We start from the raw sequence: 18,664 nt of genomic DNA on the forward strand, positions 1-18,664 counted from the left end.
TAGAGTTTATTTTTAAGAGCATTTTTAGGTTTAAGGAAAATGAGCAGAAAATAAAGTTTCCATATACTCCCTCCCCCAGTCCTCCTCTACCCCAGTGTTAACATTGTGTGATAATTGGTACATTTGTTACTGTTGACAAACCAATATTGATACATTTATTATTAACTAAAGTCCACAGTTAACATTAGTGTTCACCTTTTATGCAGTACATTGTATGAGTTTTGACAAATGTATAATGACCTGTATTAACCATTATAGTATCACATAGAATAGTTTCACTGCCCTAAAAATTCCTTATGTTCCACCTAGTTATCTATCTCTCTCTCCTTCTGAACTCTTTACAACCACTGACCTTTTTCTATAGCTTTGCCTTTTCCAGAATGGCATATAGTTTGCAGCCCTTTCAGATTGGTTTCTTTCACTTAGCAACAAGCATTTAAGATCTTTCCATGTCTTTTCATGGCTTGGTAGCTCATTTCTGTATAGCACAGAATAATTTTCCATTATATAAATACCAAAGTTTATTTATCCATTCATTTATTGAAGGACATCTTGATTGCTTCCAAGTTTTGATAATATGAATGAAGTTGCTATAAATATCATGTGCATTTTTGGAGGAACCTGGGGGTTCAGTTAGTTAAGCGTCCAACTCTTGATTTCAGCTCAGGTCATGATCTCAGGGTTGTGAGCCTGCGTCGGGCTCCATGCTGAGCTCCATGCTAGGTATGGAGTCTGCTCTGGGTTCTCTCTCTCCCTCTTCCTCTGCTCCTCCTCCCCTAAACAAAACAAAACAAAACATCATATGTGCTTGTTGTTGTTGTCTTGGTGTTTCTGTTTTATTTTGTTTTTGGTGTGGAATTATGTTATCAGCTCATTTGAGTAAATACCAAGGAATGCAACTGCTGAATCGTATGGTAGGAGTATGTTTAATTTTGTGAGAAACTTCCAGACTGTCCTCCAAAGTGGCTATACCATTCTGCATTCCCACTATCAATGATTAGAACTTCCTGTTACCCAGGGCACCTGTGGTGGCCAGTTGGTTGAGCTTCTGACTCTTAATTTCAGCTCAGGTCATGAACTTGGGGTCCTGGGATCAAGTGCTATGTCAAGCTCCATACTTAACCAGGGAGTCTGTTTCTCTTCCTCTCCCTCTGCTCCTCTCCCTGTTTGCACTCTCTCTCTCCCTCTCTGTCTCTCTCTCTCTCTCAAATAAATACATCTTAAAAAACTAAATAAATAAAGTTCCTGTTGCCCTACATCCTTGCCACCATTTAGTGTCTGTGTTTTGGATTTTGGCTATAGTAAGTATGTCGTAGTATTTCACTATTTTAATTTGTAATTCCCTAATGATATGTGATACTGACTTATCTTTTCATATGTTTATTTGCCATCTGTATACCTTTTTTTTTTTTTAAAGATTTTATTTATTTGACAGAGAGAGAGAGAAAGCGAGAGAGGGAATACAAGCAGGGGGATTGGGAGAGGGAGAGGCAGGCTTCCCACAGAGCAGAGAGCCTAATGCAGGGCCCCGGTGGCCCCCATCTGTGTATCTTCTTTGGTGAGGTATCTATTCAGGTCTTTTGCTCATCTTTTACTTGGGTTTTTGCTTATTGTTGAGTTTTAAGAGTTCTTTGTATATTTGGGAGTTTTTAAAAGATTTTTAAATTTTTAATTAATTACTTAGTTTTTGAGTAATCTCTATACTCAACATGGGGCTTGAACTCACAACCCCAAGATCAAGAGTCACATGCTCCACTGACTAAGCCAGACAGGAGCTCCAGAGTCCTTTGTATATTTTGGATATTAGTCCTTTAGGAGATATGTGCTTTGCAAAGATTTTCTCCCAATCTGTAGATTTCCTTTTCATTCTCTTAGCAGGGTCTTTGCAAAGCAGATGTTTTAAATTTTAACACATCAGCCTTTTAATTTCCATAAAGATAAGATGTCAGAGATGTTGTAGAAAACTTTCTCTTTTTCTTAAGTAAAAAAAAATCCAATATATATTTTTTTAAATTTATTTATTTGACAGATAGAGATCAGAAGTAGGCAGAGAGGCAGGCAGAGAGAGAGGAAGAAACAGGCTCCCCGCAGAGCGGAGAGCCCGATGTGGGGCTCGATCCCAGGACCCTGGGATCATGACCTGAGCTGAAGGCAGAGGCTTTAACCCACTGAGCACCCAGGTGCTCTAAAAATCCAATATTTTATTTTATTTTATTTTTTTAAAGATTTTATTTATTTATTTGACAGACAGAAGTCACAAGTAGGCAGAGACGCAGGCAGAGAGAGTGGGGGAGGCAGGCTCCCTGCCGAGCAGAGAGCCCGATGTGGGGCTCGATCCCAAGACCCTGGGATCATGACCTGAGCCGAAGGCAGAGGCTTTAACCCACTGAGCCACCCAGGCGCCCCTAAAAATCCAGTATTTTAAAAGAGGAAAATAATCCACTTCTTTCTCTTTTTCCAAAAAATGATTTTGATTACTAGGAAGATGGAATTGAATAACTTCCAGTCTCTCTTGACTCTAGGTTTTTATGATTCTGTGGAAAGAATGATGGTGTATTGTGGATTTTTCCCATATTAATTCTAGAGTCCCCTCTCCATTACCACAGTAATATATGGTAATTGAAGAAAGTTTAGGAAACATCGAAACGAAGAAAATATGATTTTTTTCTAAACAGTGTAGTACTAAGTGCAAGAATTTTGGATGACAAAAAATTCAGACAGGTGTGCCTATATGCCTGCCTTTCATTAACTGCAATGAAATTAACCTTTTCACTACTTCGTGGATGAAAAGACAGTAATGAGGTACATAAATAATTAACTTTAATTTTTTAAAAATTTTTAAAATTTAATTTATTTTTTAAAATATGGGATGCTTCAAGAATTTGCATGTCATCCTTGCGCAGGGGCCATGCCAATCTTCTCTGTATCATTCCAATTTTAGTATATGTCCTGCCAAAGTGAGCACAATAATTAACTTTTTAAAAACACATATTTAGGGGGCACGTGGGTGGCTCAGTGGGTTAAGCCTCTGCCTTCGGCTCAGGTCATGATCTCCAGGTCCTGGGATCGAGCCCCGCATCGGGCTCTCTGCTCAGCGGGGAGCCTGCTTCCTCCTCTCTCTCTCTGCCTGCCTCTCTGCCTACTTGTGATCTCTGTCAAATAAATAAATAAAATCTTTAAAAAAATAAAATAAAATAAAAACACATATTTAGGGGCACCTGGGTGTCTCAGTTGATTTAGTGTCTGACTATTGATTTCAGTTCAGGTCATGATCTCAGGGTCATGAAATGGAGCCCCATGTTGGACTCTGTGCTAGTCATGGGCCTCCTTAGGATTCTCTCTCCCTTTCTCTCTGCCCCTCACCCCACCCCTCCCAAATAAAATAAATAAATAAAAATAAAATATTTATTGTAACAAGTATCACAAAAGTGTATGAAGTAAAAAGTGATGATATCCCACCACATCATCCTTCTCTATAATTATAATTATTTTCTATAGAAACAAAAATCTTTATATCTATGCTTACCTGGTTATACACATACATACAGACCTGCAAGCTTCATGAGTCAGGGATCACCTATGTCTATCTTGATGTACATCATTGTAAGTCTAGTGTATACCATGGACCTTAGTACACAGAAGTTGCTAAATTGAATGAATAAATGTCATACTGTACGTTGTTCTGTAGGTGGCTTTTTTTTTTTTAAGAATGTAACCTGAATATGTTTCCATGTTAGGGCATTGATAGCTACTTCATTATTTTCAATGGCTCCAGAATAATCCACTCTGTGAATGCACTATAATTTATTCAATCAGTACCCTATTACTGAATGTTTAGGTTTCATATATATATATATATATATATATATACATACATACATACACACACATATATATATTAATTTTACTTATTTATTTGAGAGAGAGAGAATGAAAGAGAATGAGTAGGGAGAGCAGCAGGGAGAGGAGAAGCTGACTCCCCACTGAACAGGGAGCCCGATGCGGGGCTCAGTCCCAGGAGGCTGAGATCATGACCTGAGCTAAAGGCAGACGCTTAATGACTGAGTCACTCAGGCACCCCTAGGTTATATATATTTTTATGCACACACACACACACACACACACACGCACACTTCTGTACAGCATTACAAACAATACTGGAGTAAACATGATAGCCAAATTATTTTGTATAAAAGTTCTATCAATTTGTCTTTTTTTTTTTTAAGATTTTATATATTTATTTGACAGACAGAGATCACAGGTAGGCAGAGAGGCAGGCAGAGAGAGAGGAGGAAGCAGGCTCCCCGCTGAGCAGAGAGCCTGATATGGGGCTCGATCCCAGAACCCTGGGATCACGACCCTAGCTGAAGGCAGATGCTTTAACCCACTGAGCTACCCAGGCACGCCTTAATTTGTCTTCTTACTAACATTAAATGTGTGTTGAGTTCCCCACATTTATGTGAGGGATGATACCGAAATTGGATGATACCAATCTTTATTGTTGTTGATGTTTCTTTTGTTTGGAAAAAGGGCCCTTATAAGGGGAACTGTAGTCTACTTTGCTTTAAAGTGAAGTTGGGATTCAAATGGGGAAGATCCTAAATGGCAAATAGGACATTTGAATATATTTTTTAATGATTTTATTTATTTGACAGATCACAAGTAGGCAGAGAGGCAGGCGGAGAGAGAGGGGGAAGCAGGCTCCCTGCTTAGCAGAGCCCAATGTGGGGCTCGATCCCAGGATCCTGAGATCATGACCTGAGCTGAAGGCAGAGGCTAAACCCACTGAGCTACCTAGGCACACCAGGACATTTGAATATTTTTAAAGTAATGAAAGAGAAAGGATTTGAGAATTTTTGTAAAGATTTTTATTTATTTATTTGACAGACAGAGATCACAAGTAGGCAGAGAGACAGGCAGAGAGAGGAGGAAGCAGGCTCCCTGCTGAGCAGAGAGCCTGATGTGGGGCTTGATCCCAGGACCCTGGGATCATGACCTGAGCCAAAGGCAGAGGCTTTAACCCACTGAGCCACCCAGGCGCCCCAAGAATTTTTTTATACATTATAAAATGTTTGAGCTGGAAGAGATCTTAAAAATTATGTTTCAATGAATTTATTTTATGGATGGGAAATAGAAATTCTAAGAAGTAAAATGATTTATTTAACCACACACTATCCATTTAAAGCAGATCTGATATTAGAACAAGGTTGTTTGGGTCTCAGCCTGTTATTCTCCAGTTTTATTCAGCAAATATTTAGTAAGCATCTTCTACTAAGTACTCAAGAAGATTCAGCAAGAACACATACTTATCGAGCACTTTCTTGTGCCAGATCTTTCAGATACATTTAATCTAGCTCAGTGTATATACCATACTAAGTCAATCTACTATGTTTTTTTCTTTTATTGTATGTTTGTTTTTGGTTTTGTTTTGCTTGTTTCTTTGTTTTTTAGTATTAGTAAGTATTCCTATGTTTCAGTAATGGTAGTAATTCTTAGAGCCAAGCCTCGAATAAGTTCTGTAGATCAGTAGGAAAATGATACTATTGTTTTACTCAAAAAGGTGTCAAATGGAGAGCATGGCTGATTGCTTTTTTCTCAGGTCTGTTTAGAGTATCAGGCACTTCTCTGTGTAGGCCCTCAGTGTGCACAAACCTGAGAAATGCCGGGACTGAAAGAAAGCCAGGTGAAGTTGGAAGAGTGGCTGAAACGTGGTTGGGGAGACCGGTCAGATAGATCAAGGAGGACTTTGTCGATCTAGCTAAGGATTTTTGCTTTTGTTCTAAGGAAATGGGAAACTAATGAAGGGTTTTAAGTGGATGCTCCACAGAGTCTTATTTGCAATTAAAAGAGAAGGAAGGGGGAGACTCTTGGGTTTTAAATGCATTAGGAAATCTGCAAGGTGAATGGGTCAGGAGGCTATATATCATTAGTCTAGGTGGTAGTTGATGGCAACTTGTTCCCTAGCTACAATACATAGAGAAGTGGAGTTACATTAGGGACACAGAATTGACAAGATTTTGGTGAACTGATATGGCACGGAGAGGGAGAAGTTAGTGTCTGGTATTATTCTCTAGTTCACAGCGAATGCTCCTGGATGCAAGCGGGTGATGTTCATTGGGAGATAGAACGTTGGGAGGAAGATCATGGGGTCAGTTTTGTGAAGGGCCTGAAAATCCACATAAAGACCTAGGGGGTGATTAGACAAAGGAATTAGAGGTCAGAGAAGAGCTAGATATCTTAATTTGGGAGTCTTGGGTACATGGTAGAAGACATTGCCTAGGTCGAGGCACTTTTTTTTTTTTTTTTAAAGGAACTTGATCGCCAGGAAGGTCTAAAAAGGCGTTGGATGGGGGCGCCTGGGTGGCTCAGTGGGTTAAAGCCTCTGCCTTCCGCTCAGGTCATGATTTCAGGGTCCTGGATCGAGCCCCGCCTCTGGCTCTCTGCTCTGCAGGGAGCCTGCTTCCCTGCCTGCCTCTCTGCCTACTTGTGATCTCCGTCTGTCAAGTGAATAAATAAAATGTTAAAAAAAAAAAAAAGCGTTGGATGGTTCAGATCCATAATTTTCATTTTTTAATTCATAGGATTACCCTATTTTTATTTTTGTAAACATTTGGGCTGTTTTTCATTTTTAACATTATCTACCTTTGGATTACGAACTAAAATCCTTGTTGCTGAATTAGCTGAATACATAGCAGATACATGTTTAATAAATAGTAAGGGATTGTTAGGTGGTGGAAATATTAGATCTCTGCTGAACAGATTGGCTAGATAGTACTTTGGTCAAGTATTTCATGTTTTGATCCAGCTACCTCTGGAAAATAATCTGACATTTTATGTGCTTAAGCACTTTCAAGAGCACTCATCTAACTTTTCCTCGAACCACTGGTTTGTTGTCACATCACAGAGCTTATTTCGGGAACCAGTGAGCTCTTAAAAATAAGCTTGTTTTTAACCAAAGGACACTCTTATATTACAGCTGAATTGGATAAAATTAGTATCTAAACCGCGATTGAAATTCTAATGTCTTTGTCTTGTCTTTCTTATACCTAGTAAATGGCTACAAATGAAATGTCACTTCACATAAGATTTAGTTGCCAAGATTTTTAAAAAAGAAACACAGATATGTTCTTCACAGTTGCCCTAACCACGCAGCTTTTGTGCTGCTTCAAGTTGCTCAAACTGTGCTCTGAGGAAGCCCTTAAACTGCTTAAAAGGCCAGAGACTGAAACAGACTATTGCACAACTCTTCACCACCGGGCGGTTTCGCTTCCAAATCTGGCTTTCGAATCATCCCACGGCCGGAGTCGCTGCTGGCTCCACTGGAGCCAGCCCGGTTCCCCTCAAAAGCAGCCAGGGTTTCCTCGTCCGACCACGGGCGCCCCTCCCTCCGCCCAAGGATTTCGCGAAAGTGAAGCCGCATGGGCGCTGGGCCCCCGGAGGTCCCATTGTCCAGCCGGGGAGCCTTGCCTTTCCCAGTGACTCCCGCACTCACGTCCCACCGTCTAGGTTAACCAAAGGTCTACAGGTCTCCGCGCCACTCCCCTCCCCCCGCCGCCCCATTGTCTGCCTCGCCCCGCCCCGGGGGACACGTGCGCCTGCAGCTTCCCGAGCGAGAAGAGCGCGGGGCGGCGGCGGCGTGGACACAGCCGGGAACGGCTCCGCGGCCGCGGCGCCGGGGGCGGGGGCCGGGCGCGCACGGACCGGTGGGTGCCCTTCGGAAGCTGCGGTAGCGTTCCGCGCCCCCCGCCCCGCCGGCCGGGGACGGGGCGGGGGATAGGGCGGACGGGAGCTCGGTGGGGGTGGTGTGCGCGTGGTGCTGCGGTGGGGGTGGGGTGGGGTGGGGCGGGGTGGGGAGATGCCTGTCTCCTGACAAAGGAGAACGAGTGGGACACGCTGAGCCGGCCCGCCCCGCATGGAGGAGAGCAGGAGGGGGAGTGCCGGGAGGGGAAGGGGCGGGCCTTTCATTCACTGTCGGCCCCTCCGTCGCCGCCGGAGCGGAAGGGCGGGGTCTCGCGCCCCCCTCCCCCGGGAGGTGAGGAGCAAGGGAGGTGGCGGGGCGTGGGGGCGGAGCCCGCGGGCGCGCGTCCCGAGGCGTAGACTACGTCGTCACGTCAGCGCGGGAGAGAGAAAGAGAGGAGCCGACTCGGCTGGGACTGGGGGACGGAGCCGAGAGAGCGAGCGAGGGAGGGTGTGAGCGAGCGTTCGAGCGAGGAGGGGAAAGGCGGCCACTCGTGTCTGAGCGGCCGCGGACGGCACTGGGAGTGGTGGGGGAAAGGAGTAGGGAGGGAAGAAAGAAAGGCCGAGAAAGGAGCCGGACGGAGGCTGGTGGTGGTGGTAGGGGGAGAAGGAGGAGCTGGAGGAGGGCAGGGGCAGAGGGAGTGAGTGAGAGAAGCGGACGCGCGAGGGAGGGGAGGGAAGGGGGGGTCACGCGGGCGCGCGCGCGCGCACCGAGAGCGCGCTCGGAGGCGAGTGGAACTGGATCGGGTTTGCTGCCAGCGGCGTGAGCTTCGGCCGCCATTTTACAACAGCTCCACTCGCGCCGGACACAGGGAGCAGCGAGCACGCGTTTCCCGCAACCCGATCTCCTCGGACAGGATCCTTCCGCCGCAGCCCAACGGGGAGGTAACGACCGCCTGGACCCGGGTCTGGGAGGGGAGCACCGTGACATTGTGGAGTGAGCTGGGGGAGGGAGGTGTGGGGAGAAACCGGCTTTTCTGGAAAATGGATTCCAAGGGGGAGAGGAGCACGTTGACTAGGACTGCTTGAGAGTAGGCCGCGGCCCGCGCCGCCACTTCCTCCTCTTCTCCATGTGCTGCCGCCGTTCGGGCTTTGTCTGCGGCGCTCCAGGGAGGAGGCGGCCCCTTGGCCCGCGCGGACCGCGAGCGGCGGCGGAGTTGGTGCTGTCGTGGCCGTCGTCGCGGCGCGGGAGTGGGCGGAGAGGAGCGGGTCCCGTCCCGCAGCCGCGCGGCAAGCTTGGGTGGTGCTCGCGGTCCGGCGGGCGTTAGGCAGTTCGCGGAACGCCCTCACTCTGCCGGGTTACCGGCCTTGGGCCGGGGGTGGGACAGCTGGCCCCGGCGCCGCAGTCAGTGCACGGACGGGCGAGGGGTGGGGGCTTGCACCACGCGCCGCGGCTCACGTCTCGGCTGGGCTGGCGGGCGACTGGGGGTCGCCGGCGCCCGGGGCGGAGAGAGCCATGTGTCACAGCGGAGACGGCGGCGCTGGGGGGGGGTGGGGGCGGGGAGAGCCTGTGGCCTGGCGCCGCCGCGGCCTCGGTGTGAAGGGGCGAGGTTGTCCTGCTACTGCCTTCTGGGGGCTCCGATCTTGGCTTCAGGTTGACGTTGGGAGCCGGTGATGGTCGTCTTGGCCTGGGACTCGGTGGGTTTCCGTTGAAGGAAGTTGTAGGACATTTGAAGGCGCAGAGCACGTGTTTCTTATGGGCTCCTGGTGGCCGCAGCGGTGAGGCTGCCGCTATGGGTGCGGAGTCGGGGGCGGGCTTTGGGGTGCGGGGGTGAAGGGTGGAGAAATTGGGTGGTAGAAAGGTAGCTTGTGTGAGCGCTTTGTTCTTCGCTGGCTGTTGTTACTGATCTATAAGCGGCAGGCGGGAAAAGCGCGCACTTTGGGGGTTTACCTTGGAGAGAGAAAAGCCCAGCTTTGCTTTCTCCGCACAGCTCATTTTCTGTTCAGGCACAGCTGCATGTGGCACGCTGGCTGGTCCTCGTGCTGATTGGGCTCCATTTGTAATATGGTTTTTCCTAGGGAGTGTTAGCAGGTGAGTCAGGGGTGGTGCTTAGGAAAAACATAGTGAATCTGTCCTCCTGTGCCCCACGCTCCAAATCTGGCTTGTCAGGCGATAGTGACTGTAAGGTTTCTTTAAAGGGAGGCGCAGGTTGGCTGGTGTAGAAATTGGTAGAGAAAGTAAAGATTGGGGCTCTTATATTTCTTCTACCCTTTTTGAAGATCCTAGTTTAATTTTGCTTATTGCGTTTGAACAGATCTCTGGAAACATGGCTACAGAACATGTTAATGGAAATGGTACTGAAGAGCCCATGGATACTACTTCCGCAGTTATCCATTCAGAAAATTTTCAGACATTGCTTGATGCTGGTTTACCACAGAAAGTTGCTGAAAAACTAGATGAAATTTACGTTGCAGGTAAGAACTAACACTTGCAAAATTATATTATGAAATTTTTCTATTGGATTTCTGGCTTTGAGCTAAAATAGCAACTTTTTGTGGTTTCCAATAAGTGTGGGAACTAGAGTTTTGCTCTGTCGTGATAGTTGTGAACTAGAGGTTAAGGTGTATAGAGGGAGGGAAGAAGGAAGGGTGAGGAGGTAAAGACTGGCTGGCCAGATGGATAAGTATATGATGGTAGCAACAGCTGCAAAATGTTGGGAATAGGCCATGTGACTTTTTGGGGTATTTTTATAGTAGGATTCTTGTTAAAGAACTTGGTAACTGTAGACTTGTAGTCTGTCTTGGTGTGGCTGTTGCTTTTTCTAGTGGTATTTGAAATTGAGGTTCAGTTGTCATGCTTGGTACTTTGTTGGTTGATTTTAGGATTTGTAAGTCTATATATTTATTGTAGAAATACTTAGCCTTAAGAACTAAGTGACTTAGACACAGAACATGATGTAAAAGAAGTTGATTCGTTATTGCAAGTGTGGTTGAGAGGCCTTATTTAGTTGAGAGTGCAGTTCAGAATGACTAAAGTATGTGTGTTTCTCATTATATAGATAAGGGATATGGGAGAATTCTTAGTTGGCAAGCATGTACCTGTATTGGCAATCATGGTCTCTTAAAAAAAAAAAAAAGTTTCCAAAAATATTAAAGTTGACAACTAATTAAGTTTTCTCTTCTCCAGGGCTGGTTGCACATAGTGATTTAGATGAAAGAGCTATCGAAGCTTTAAAAGAATTCAATGAAGACGGTGCATTGGCAGTTCTTCAGCAGTTTAAAGACAGTGATCTCTCTCATGTTCAGGTAATGCTAATTTCAGTGTAAATAAAATAAACATGAGTAATTTTGATATAGTTTGTTCCATTTGATTAGATATAGTTAAGACAATAGTTAAATCTGTTTGGAAAATTCTTTTGTAGAACAAAAGTGCCTTTTTATGTGGAGTCATGAAGACTTACAGGCAGAGAGAAAAACAAGGGACCAAAGTAGCGGATTCTAGCAAAGGACCAGATGAGGCAAAAATTAAGGTATGCCTTTAAAAGCTTTTTTTTTTAAGAATTGCCTTCAGTTTTTAAGTTCTTCTAACTCTTTTCTAGCTTTGCTGAATATTTCTTGGATGTGAAATGGGTGTGTTTCTTTAAGATGTTGACAGTTAATAAACATTAGATCATTTGTTAAATCTTTTATAATTATTTTTTGAAAAGTTTCCTGCCTTTAGTTATTTCTGTTTCTACAACGACTCACTTTTAAGTTTCTCTTAAAAATTACTGAGCTGTGGTTTAAATCAGTGCTATTGGTATTCTAAAGAAAACACTTAAATATGTCTGCCATATTTCTAAATGTTTTCTGAAAAGCTGCAAGCCCAAATTAGTGACAGTGGAACAAAAATGGGAGGGCATCAGGTCACTCCATACTGGAGGGGAGTGTACATTTAATGGTTGACTGTTCTTCATAGAATTCTCAAACCCCAAGTTAAATGGTTTTAGAATTTTTAATACTTTCTTCTTTCTCTTCTATTACTGTTTAGGGCGAATTTGTTCATTTCTAAAGGCAGCTTTTATCAATAAAATAGATTAGTGTGGAAATGTAAATGAAGAAACAGGCTGGGAGTGGAAGTTTTTTTTTTTTTATTAAGGTCACGTAGAACAGTGAGTGGACTCAAATGCAGCTAGGTTTGATCTTTGTTTTGGTTTTTAGTTCATAGTGATCATAATAGTTTTAATCTGGTGCTCTTAATACAGTGTACTAGTGCTCCTGAACCAAGGGTTATGGTTTAAGTCAGTTATTAATGGTGTTAAGTGATGTTTTAATGATGTGGGAGGAGGGAAACTTGGAATGAGGAGTTTGCTGTTAATGTCATCTATAAATTTGAGGCTTACATAGGTCTAGCTGTGAGTGAATTGTGTTTGAATTATAAATCTAATTTTCTCCATAGAAATGGAGTATAGTTGTCCCCATTGTAATATAATGTAATGTCAGTTCTAATTAAATTTCCTTTTAGGAGTTATGATTGTTAAAATTTTATTTAAAATGTAAAGTTTAGTTTATGTGACTTTCTGTTCTATTTTTGGGAGAGAGTGGCTTAAAGCTTTAGTGTGATTTAAATTACAGCAAGAAGAGACAGTGCTATTTTTTTTTTTAAAGATTTTTATTTATTTATTTGACAGATCACAAGTAGGCAGAGAGGCAGGCAGAGAGAGAGAAGGGAGGAAGCAGGCTCCCTGCTGAGCAGAGAGCCCGATGCGGGGCTCGATCCCAGGACCCTGGGATCATGACCTGAGCCGAAGGCAGAGGCTTTAACCCACTTAGCCATCTAGGCACCCCGACAGTGCTATTTTTTATAGGATTTTTTTTTATAGGATGTTTGAGATAAGTTTTCTTTCACTTAGGAATTGATATAAAAGGTATTATTTGGGTCATAATAAAGATTAAAGTTAAAAACAAGATGAAGGTGAAAAAGGGATTACATATGGGAAAAAGGGAAGATGAGCTATTTAATGGATTCATCTATGTTATAGTAATACAGTAGATTGCGGTTTATTTTTGTTACCAAATGTTACATCCTTCGGTAAACATTTGAGTGTAATAGAAAAAGACTGCTGAAAATACTGTAGTGGTTTGTGGGAGTTTAGAAATAGAATTTTTTTATTATAGTATTTTTTTCACAGATATTTAATATTCTTCAGGTAGCTGTATAAAATGTCTCGTCATTTTCATTTCCAGAGACTGAGGTGACCCCAAGTCATTTAACAACATTTTGATAAAATTGGTCATTATGTTTGGTGTCAGCTTGTTTTTATTTCAGAATTTATCAGCTAATTACTAGGTTTTATTCTTTAGAAAGGGGTTTTGTGCTTTGTGGTTGAGGTGGTGGGAGAGAATAATTCTTGTTTTTTTTCTTAGGCTAGCAGTGGACCACTTCTAACACTTTTTGCCTATAGTAAGGGGTAAGAGAAACTAACACTCTGATTAGTAAATAGGAGTTGTGTTAAATTTTAAGAGTTTGCTTTTAGGGAGATAAAAATGTAGAAGTCATTTCATATTGTTGCAGTTATATAGTTTTCAAGTCATTTTGGCTCTCCTTTATTCTGAATGAACCATGTTGTCTGTGAAGTATGGCACTTGAATGTCAGGTGCATTAAGTAGGTGGTTTTTCATGTAACTCCTAAGTTTCTGGACTTAGTTTGGGGAGTATAATTTGTTCAAAGGTTGGTGAAATGCCCAGAATGGCAGTGTGTACTAGAAGTGTGGGGTATAGGGAATTTATTGAGTTAGGAATCCAGAATTGGGAAGAGGAAACTTACCGGTTCCTTCTCTGGGAGTGTTAAACTCAACCAAATTAGGGGCAGTAACTTAATAATTTAGGAGATATTAGCAGAGTAGATATAGGCCCTGTTTAAAAAGTTGTTGATGGATCAGTATTAGTTTTGTGTTGTTCAATAAAAACTAAATAATTGAAGATCAGAAAATAATTTGATTAGGATCCTGAAATTTTCACTAAAAATTAGAGCTACTGCAGGGTGCATTAAAGGAGAAATTCTGAAACCAGATACTAGAAACCTGTTTATAGGGATTGTTGCCAAGGTAAATGGAAAGATTTGAACAAGATTGATTTTCAGCTGTGAAATGCATGGGTGTGGTCTTGTGAATTAAATGTACTAATGACTTTTGAACTTTTCAAGGCACTCTTGGAAAGAACAGGCTACACACTTGATGTGACCACTGGACAGAGGAAGTATGGGGGACCACCTCCAGATTCCGTTTATTCAGGTCAGCAGCCTTCTGTTGGCACTGAGGTAAAGAAACTAAAAACTTGTACCTTTTGTAGTAAATGCACAGGTATCTGGTTTCCTAAAGACACTCTCCATGGTTTTTACTTCATGTTTAATTTACAGATATTTGTGGGGAAGATCCCAAGAGATCTGTTTGAGGATGAACTTGTTCCATTATTTGAGAAAGCTGGACCGATATGGGATCTTCGTCTAATGATGGATCCACTCACTGGTCTCAATAGAGGTTATGCGTTTGTCACTTTTTGTACAAAAGAAGCAGCTCAGGAGGCTGTTAAACTGGTAAGTTTTTTTTCCCTAAAGTCTCCACATTCACTGTCTTTGATTAAAGCCAAGTTTTTTCTTATTGTGCATAAGAGTTAACCATATGGTATTGGAAGTGCTAAAAAGGCACTTCTTTTACATTCTTTGTGTACTCACTGTAGCACTATTCTTTGCATATATGGTTGATTGGACTGAGGATCTATAAAGTAATGTGTCAGAATTCTTGAGTTACACGTTCTTTGAAACATCTGGCTTAGTGATGGCTTTTTAATGGGAATGTTAAAACATTTCAGAAAGTAAGTATATAGGGTAGGGCTCCTTTATATTCCAACTGTACCTGGGCCATCCCTTTTTCTAAAATATATCACAAAGACCTTATTATGATGAATTTCTAGTTAATGAAATAAAGGGTTTTGTAGTGAGTTAAATATTTGATTTCAATATACCAGATGGAAGGTGTAGGGACCTAGTAATTTCCCCAGCTTTTAAAAAAGATTGTTAATGATTCAAATTATAGTTTATATAATTCATCTTTAAGTTAGTTTTATTAAGTTTTGTGACTCAGATGATTTCTACATTTTATAATTGAAGATGTCAAAGTTCAACCCAAGATATGTACCAAAAAATACAACTGGGGAGGAACTTTTGTAAATGGTTCACTAAGGCAGGTAGTCCTTTTCTTTTTTTTGGGCAGTTATTTCTTAAATTTGCCCTGTCTGGCTTACATGTTTTATGGGTAATCCCAAGTAAACTTAATATCCCTGGATTGATTTCTCCTGAATTTTCTTTCCTCACATTCAGATGTTTCACATTTTAAGGCATACCATAAGTAGAAGAACCAACTATGTTTTGCTTTTTATATTGCTTGAATCTCTCCATTGGTGTGTATAACAGAATATGTAAAGACCTTACATTAGAAAAGTGGTACTTGAGAGATTATAGTGTCTTTAAAAAAAGAAAGGGATTAAGCGATTTCTTTTTAAGTCTTGTGTGATTTTTCCGTCCTTTAAAGAATACTTCCTATTTCAGAGCAGGTATAGTTAACCATTCAGTGGTAATCTTTGGGCATCAAAATTTTAAGTTTTAAGCAGTTCAGGTAAAATTAAGGACTTTTTTTAGAGTTCTGAAAAGATATTTTTGAATCATCCAATTTAATTTATAAAAACATCAATATTCTTACCAGGTAGTAATAAAGTAGTGGTAAATTTTAATACAGAAATGTAGAATGATTGAGAAGACAAAGAAATACCTTATTACAACAAGCAAGTACAGAATTTAACGTTTTCAGTTCCATTTTATTTATTTGGTATTACATAAAGTTTTTATTCTGTTTAATAAGTATGGTTATTTAGTGTATAAGTGGTGATTTTTGTATTAATATTTTTAAAGGAATCATTAAACCAACATTGTAGCAACTTAATTTTTGCTACCAAATAGAGTAATTATGGTAGGTCCTCACTAGAATTTATTTCTAGACGATTTCTAAAATCCTTAAAAAATGCATCATTAGAGGAAGATGATATATAATCTAATTCTTAACATGATTTTTAGTGCCATTAAAAACTCATTATGAAATATTTTCAGTTTGGGCAGTTGCCTTGGCTTAACAAATAAAGATTGTCCAAAATTGCATTGCTCCTATTAATATAGTTAAGTTTTTAAACTGTAATGTAGAAAGTTCCATAGGTAGCCAAATAGCCATTTTGATTCATCTAGGAACTAATTCTTGTCCTTCCTTACACTTTTTTCTGGGTTTGTGATTTGAGCCCTTATCCGGGAGCATGTTTATTTACTGCCTGAAGAATTAGGAGGATTTGCATTTTGGTGCCTTTTGAAAGATATTTTTAGTGGTAGTGTTGTACATCCACTGGGATGAATTGAATGTATCATCATTGCTTTTTTTTAAAAGGATGCTTTACTGTGGTAGGATTTTGGTGATAACAGATTTGGGAGATTTGCCTTAATGTAACAGTGAGGACTAGACTTTTGAGGAAATGAAACATTCTAGAGAAACACAGAATTAAAGTTAATTAGGATGTTTTTTGCTATTTTGTATTTATTGTGGAAATGAGTACTCTTCTAAATGTGTTCCGTTAAAGGAGCATATTTTGAAAATTAATCCTACATGTAGCATATCATGAGAGTTTACTTGAATTATACTTCTTTGTAAAGTGAATTTTTATATGAGCTATTGGAATGGTTATTCTAGTTGTAGATCATACGTTGAAAAAAAATGCCTGTTTGGCATTATTTATAGATCAGACAGGATTGAAGCACAATTTCGTTTTGCTTTCCTGTACTTTGAGTGTCTTGAGGAATACCTTAGGTCAAGATAGTTTATGTATTAGGGTGCCTGGCTGGCTCAGTCATTAGAGCATTTGACTCTTGATTTCAGGGTCTTGAGTTCAAACCCCATGTTGGACATAGAGTTTACCTATTTTTTTTTTCTTTAAAGATTTTATTTATTTATATGACAGAGAGACAGCAAGAGAGGGAACAGAAGCAGGAGGAAGGAGAGGGAGAAACGGGGAGCCTGATGTGGGGCTCGATCCCAGGACACTAGGATCATGACCCAAGCCAAAGGCAGACACTTAAACTGAGCCATCCAGGCGCCCCCATAGAGCTTACTTAAAACGTAAAGATAGTTTTACGGTTTTGATCTTACTTTTTGGTATGATTCAATAATGGTTTTCCCCACCTAGGCTAAAAATTATGGATATTGGGATGCCTGGCTGGCTAAGTTGGTAGAGCATGTAACTTGATCACAGGGTCATGAGTTCGAGCCCCATGTTAGGGGTAGAGTTTACTAAAATTTATATATATGTTGTGGATTTTAAATTTTTATATATGTTGTGTCTAAATTACTTGTAAAGTAGATTGGTGCTAACAGCTGAAAAAGAGGCAAGAACTTAGAAGCAGTTGCGAACTTTTTAAATGACACGGTTTTCAGCCAACATTTGCTTTGTATTTTGGGGAACAAAAATGTTTTTCCTGAATGATGGTGATCATAAAGGGGAGGCAAAATCTAAACTTGGGAAAGGTAAATAAATAGTTACCTGTTGAGTGCTTGTTGAGACAAAGGAGCTGTGCTAGGTTGCTACATTATTACCTTTAAATACTACCTCAATTTATTTTTGAAAGTAATTGGAATTTATTCTGCAGAAGAGTAAATAGCTTGGGAGACTTACTGGATGCCCTACAGCTTTAGTGTGATAACCAGGTTTGTTTAGTTTAAGTTCTTATCTTTGGCTAGACAGAACAGTTTAAGTCAGCAATACACGTCATGTCATCAGGTAGCCTGATTGTTCTAAATTATGCAGTGGTTTAGGTAGTGTTAAAAGGAGCACAGGAAATAAGTCCTGTTTCTACTGTCAAATGTTTTTGGCATCTATCTTCATTGCTACCACCTTAGTCTTAAGGTACCATTTGAAGAACCCTCCTAGCTAATCATTGCTTTCCACTGTCCCTTCAGTCTTACCATAGGTTATATCACAACATTCCCTTGTTGAAAACTTTAATAATGGCTTCCAAAAAGGCCCTATCTGATCAAGTTTCTCCTTACCTTTTTCTTTTTTTGCCCTTCCGTCCATACTTTGTCTTTTTGTCCCCCACATAAACTATGACAGTTTCCATCTCAAGGCTACCTTCTGTTTTTTTTTCCCCAAGGCTCCTCCAGTTATCATGGCTGCTGTCTTACCAAGGAGGTCTTAGAGGGCCTTTTCTGACTTGAGCAGCTTACCATCCAGTTGCCCCATGACAGTGTCCTGAACACAATAAAATAGAATGTTCAGATGTATTTAAAATTTTTTGTTGGCTTTGTAAATTATTTGGTTATTCCTCTAGGATACAAGCTTTTTTCCCCCCTGTATATCCCTGACATTCAGAACAGTGCCACTGTATATTTATCCAGTAGGTGCTGGATAAATAACCTACCTGACTGGCTCACTAGTGCCTTCTCATCTATTATTTATGACTCAAGAATTTATAACATTCCCATATTAGCTATGGATTGTTACACTATTTAAAGATCATCTAGCTTTTATTTGCAGTTATTTATTCAGTGGTAGGGATTATTGTGGATAAATTGGGGGGCATTGCTTTCCCCCTCTTCCCAGGGAGATATTTGGAAGTAAACGTAGTATTTGGTGGTGTCAACAAAGACCAGGAAGAATGGTAGGCAGGTGTGTATTTATCTTTATGTGGTGTGCTCCTGGAATTGAAGCTCAGGGCCACTTGCACCCCAGTGCCCATCATTTTCCTAGATAATAGAAATATTCTGCTGAAGATGCTGATAGTGCCTGTGCTATAAACGCTGCTGGACTAATGGGTCTCTATCTGCATATTAAAAGTTACAATTTTAATAGGCAATGATGATTTTATTTACCAAAGTAGTTGATGTATGCTGGTGTAGCATCTATAAAACCGTTTTT

At 41.2% G+C, this 18,664-nt stretch overlaps 1 protein-coding gene across 13 annotated transcripts in view; it reads left to right on the forward strand.

The window, feature by feature from the left end:
* The first annotated feature begins 7,601 nt into the window (after nucleotides 1-7,601).
* SYNCRIP (synaptotagmin binding cytoplasmic RNA interacting protein) overlaps nucleotides 7,602-18,664 on the forward strand; it is a 29,800-nt gene continuing 18,737 nt past the window's right edge. For 4 of the 13 annotated variants that reach the window (XM_080805584.1, XM_080805585.1, XM_080805581.1 and 1 more), the window contains exons 1-5: nucleotides 8,468-8,622; nucleotides 9,993-10,152; nucleotides 10,865-10,983; nucleotides 11,100-11,207; nucleotides 13,863-14,252. In XM_080805584.1, coding sequence (XP_080661710.1) covers nucleotides 10,005-10,152; nucleotides 10,865-10,983; nucleotides 11,100-11,207; nucleotides 13,863-14,252 — 765 coding nt within the window. In that variant the 5' untranslated portion in view covers nucleotides 8,468-8,622; nucleotides 9,993-10,004. Of the gene's footprint in view, nucleotides 7,704-8,108; nucleotides 8,623-9,992; nucleotides 10,153-10,864; nucleotides 10,984-11,099; nucleotides 11,208-13,862; nucleotides 14,253-18,664 lie in introns of those variants that run through there. The other 9 variants (XM_080805587.1, XM_080805577.1, XM_080805583.1 and 6 more) reach the window with 4 other exon arrangements.

Source organism: Martes martes (genome assembly GCF_963455335.1).
Source record: "Martes martes genome assembly, chromosome: 6".
NCBI classification, from domain to species: domain Eukaryota; kingdom Metazoa; phylum Chordata; class Mammalia; order Carnivora; family Mustelidae; genus Martes; species Martes martes.